Source organism: Hippocampus comes, unplaced genomic scaffold (genome assembly GCF_001891065.2).
Source record: "Hippocampus comes isolate QL1 unplaced genomic scaffold, H_comes_QL1_v1.1 C16862576, whole genome shotgun sequence".
In the NCBI taxonomy this organism is placed as follows: Eukaryota; Metazoa; Chordata; class Actinopteri; order Syngnathiformes; family Syngnathidae; genus Hippocampus; species Hippocampus comes.
Genome location: NW_017840260.1, coordinates 1 through 1,034, shown reverse-complemented (window position 1 = coordinate 1,034; position 1,034 = coordinate 1). Strand labels below are relative to the sequence as shown.

The following is a 1,034-nucleotide window of genomic DNA, read 5'->3' as shown; positions in this document are numbered from 1 at the left end:
TAAAAACATTTTATGGGGTTTAAAAGATACAAGTTTTATATTGCTTTGGTATTGTAGGACAAACGTAACTTATCCAAATCAAAATGTACATCAGCAACCGTGTCACCCGCGTAAACCTTAACGCAGCATTGTGAGAAAATTGCAGGGAATGAGCATCAAAATTTGCAGGGGTGAAGGTGAACCTTGATGCAAACCACGATGCTTACTTACATTATTCAGGACAAACTCCTCCACTCAAAACTAGGCCCCGAAAATGAGGAACCCGGAGAAGGTTGTGTCGTCATCTTCATCAGCAAAGAGCCCGTTAAAAAGTTCTCCCCCGACGACTTGCAGCCACACTTTGTCTCCGGGCTCCAGCTGCAGCACGGTGGCCCCGGCCGCCTGGTCCTCGCCGCTTTGGTAGCTGTCTGTCGTGTGAAGCACCTTGGCACCGTTCTTCACCAAAGCCACTTTCACATTCCTGGAGAAGACGGTGATGTGATAGGTGAAAAAGTATGCGCCGGCTGCCGAGCATGTGAACCTTCCGGTTTGGGGATCATAATGGTTTTGTTGGTTGTAAATAATCTTGTCAAACCGGATGGGCGTATGAGCCGTCGGGAGTTTGCTCTGTGTGGTGAGTCCCACGGAGAAAGCGCTTTTGGAGATGACCCAAGCATCTCCCTGCTCGCCTTTGTCACCCTTGTCTCCTCGAGACCCCCGTTCCCCCCTGTGACCCACTCCGCCTTTTGTGCCTGGAGCGCCCACTTCCCCTTTAGACCCCAACCTACCCGGAGGACCCATTGGCCCCTGAATTCCTCGATCTCCACGAAGACCCGTTTCCCCCTTCTGACCTTGTGGTCCAGAAAATCCCTCTTCACCTTTGGGTCCCTGGGGTCCGGGTACCCCAAGCTCGCCTTTATTTCCTTTCGGACCAATGGGGCCTTCGATTCCATGTGGGCCCATTTTACCAGGTGGTCCGTGGTCTCCATTGTCCCCCCTTTTTCCCTTGAGCCCCGCTGGACCAGGTGCACCTAGACATAAAAAAAAAAAAAAAA

The 1,034-nt window shown here is 51.5% G+C and overlaps 1 protein-coding gene across 1 annotated transcript; it reads right to left on the bottom strand.

The window, feature by feature from the left end:
• Nucleotides 1-75: 75 nt before the first annotated feature.
• Nucleotides 76-1,023, bottom strand: LOC109509348 (complement C1q and tumor necrosis factor-related protein 9A-like; the record flags this gene model as incomplete). The annotated part of the gene is made up of 1 exon (XM_019859210.1): nt 76-1,023. A coding segment is annotated over one exon (783 nt), but the record flags the coding sequence as incomplete, so codon positions are not given.
• Nucleotides 1,024-1,034: the final 11 nt, after the last annotated feature.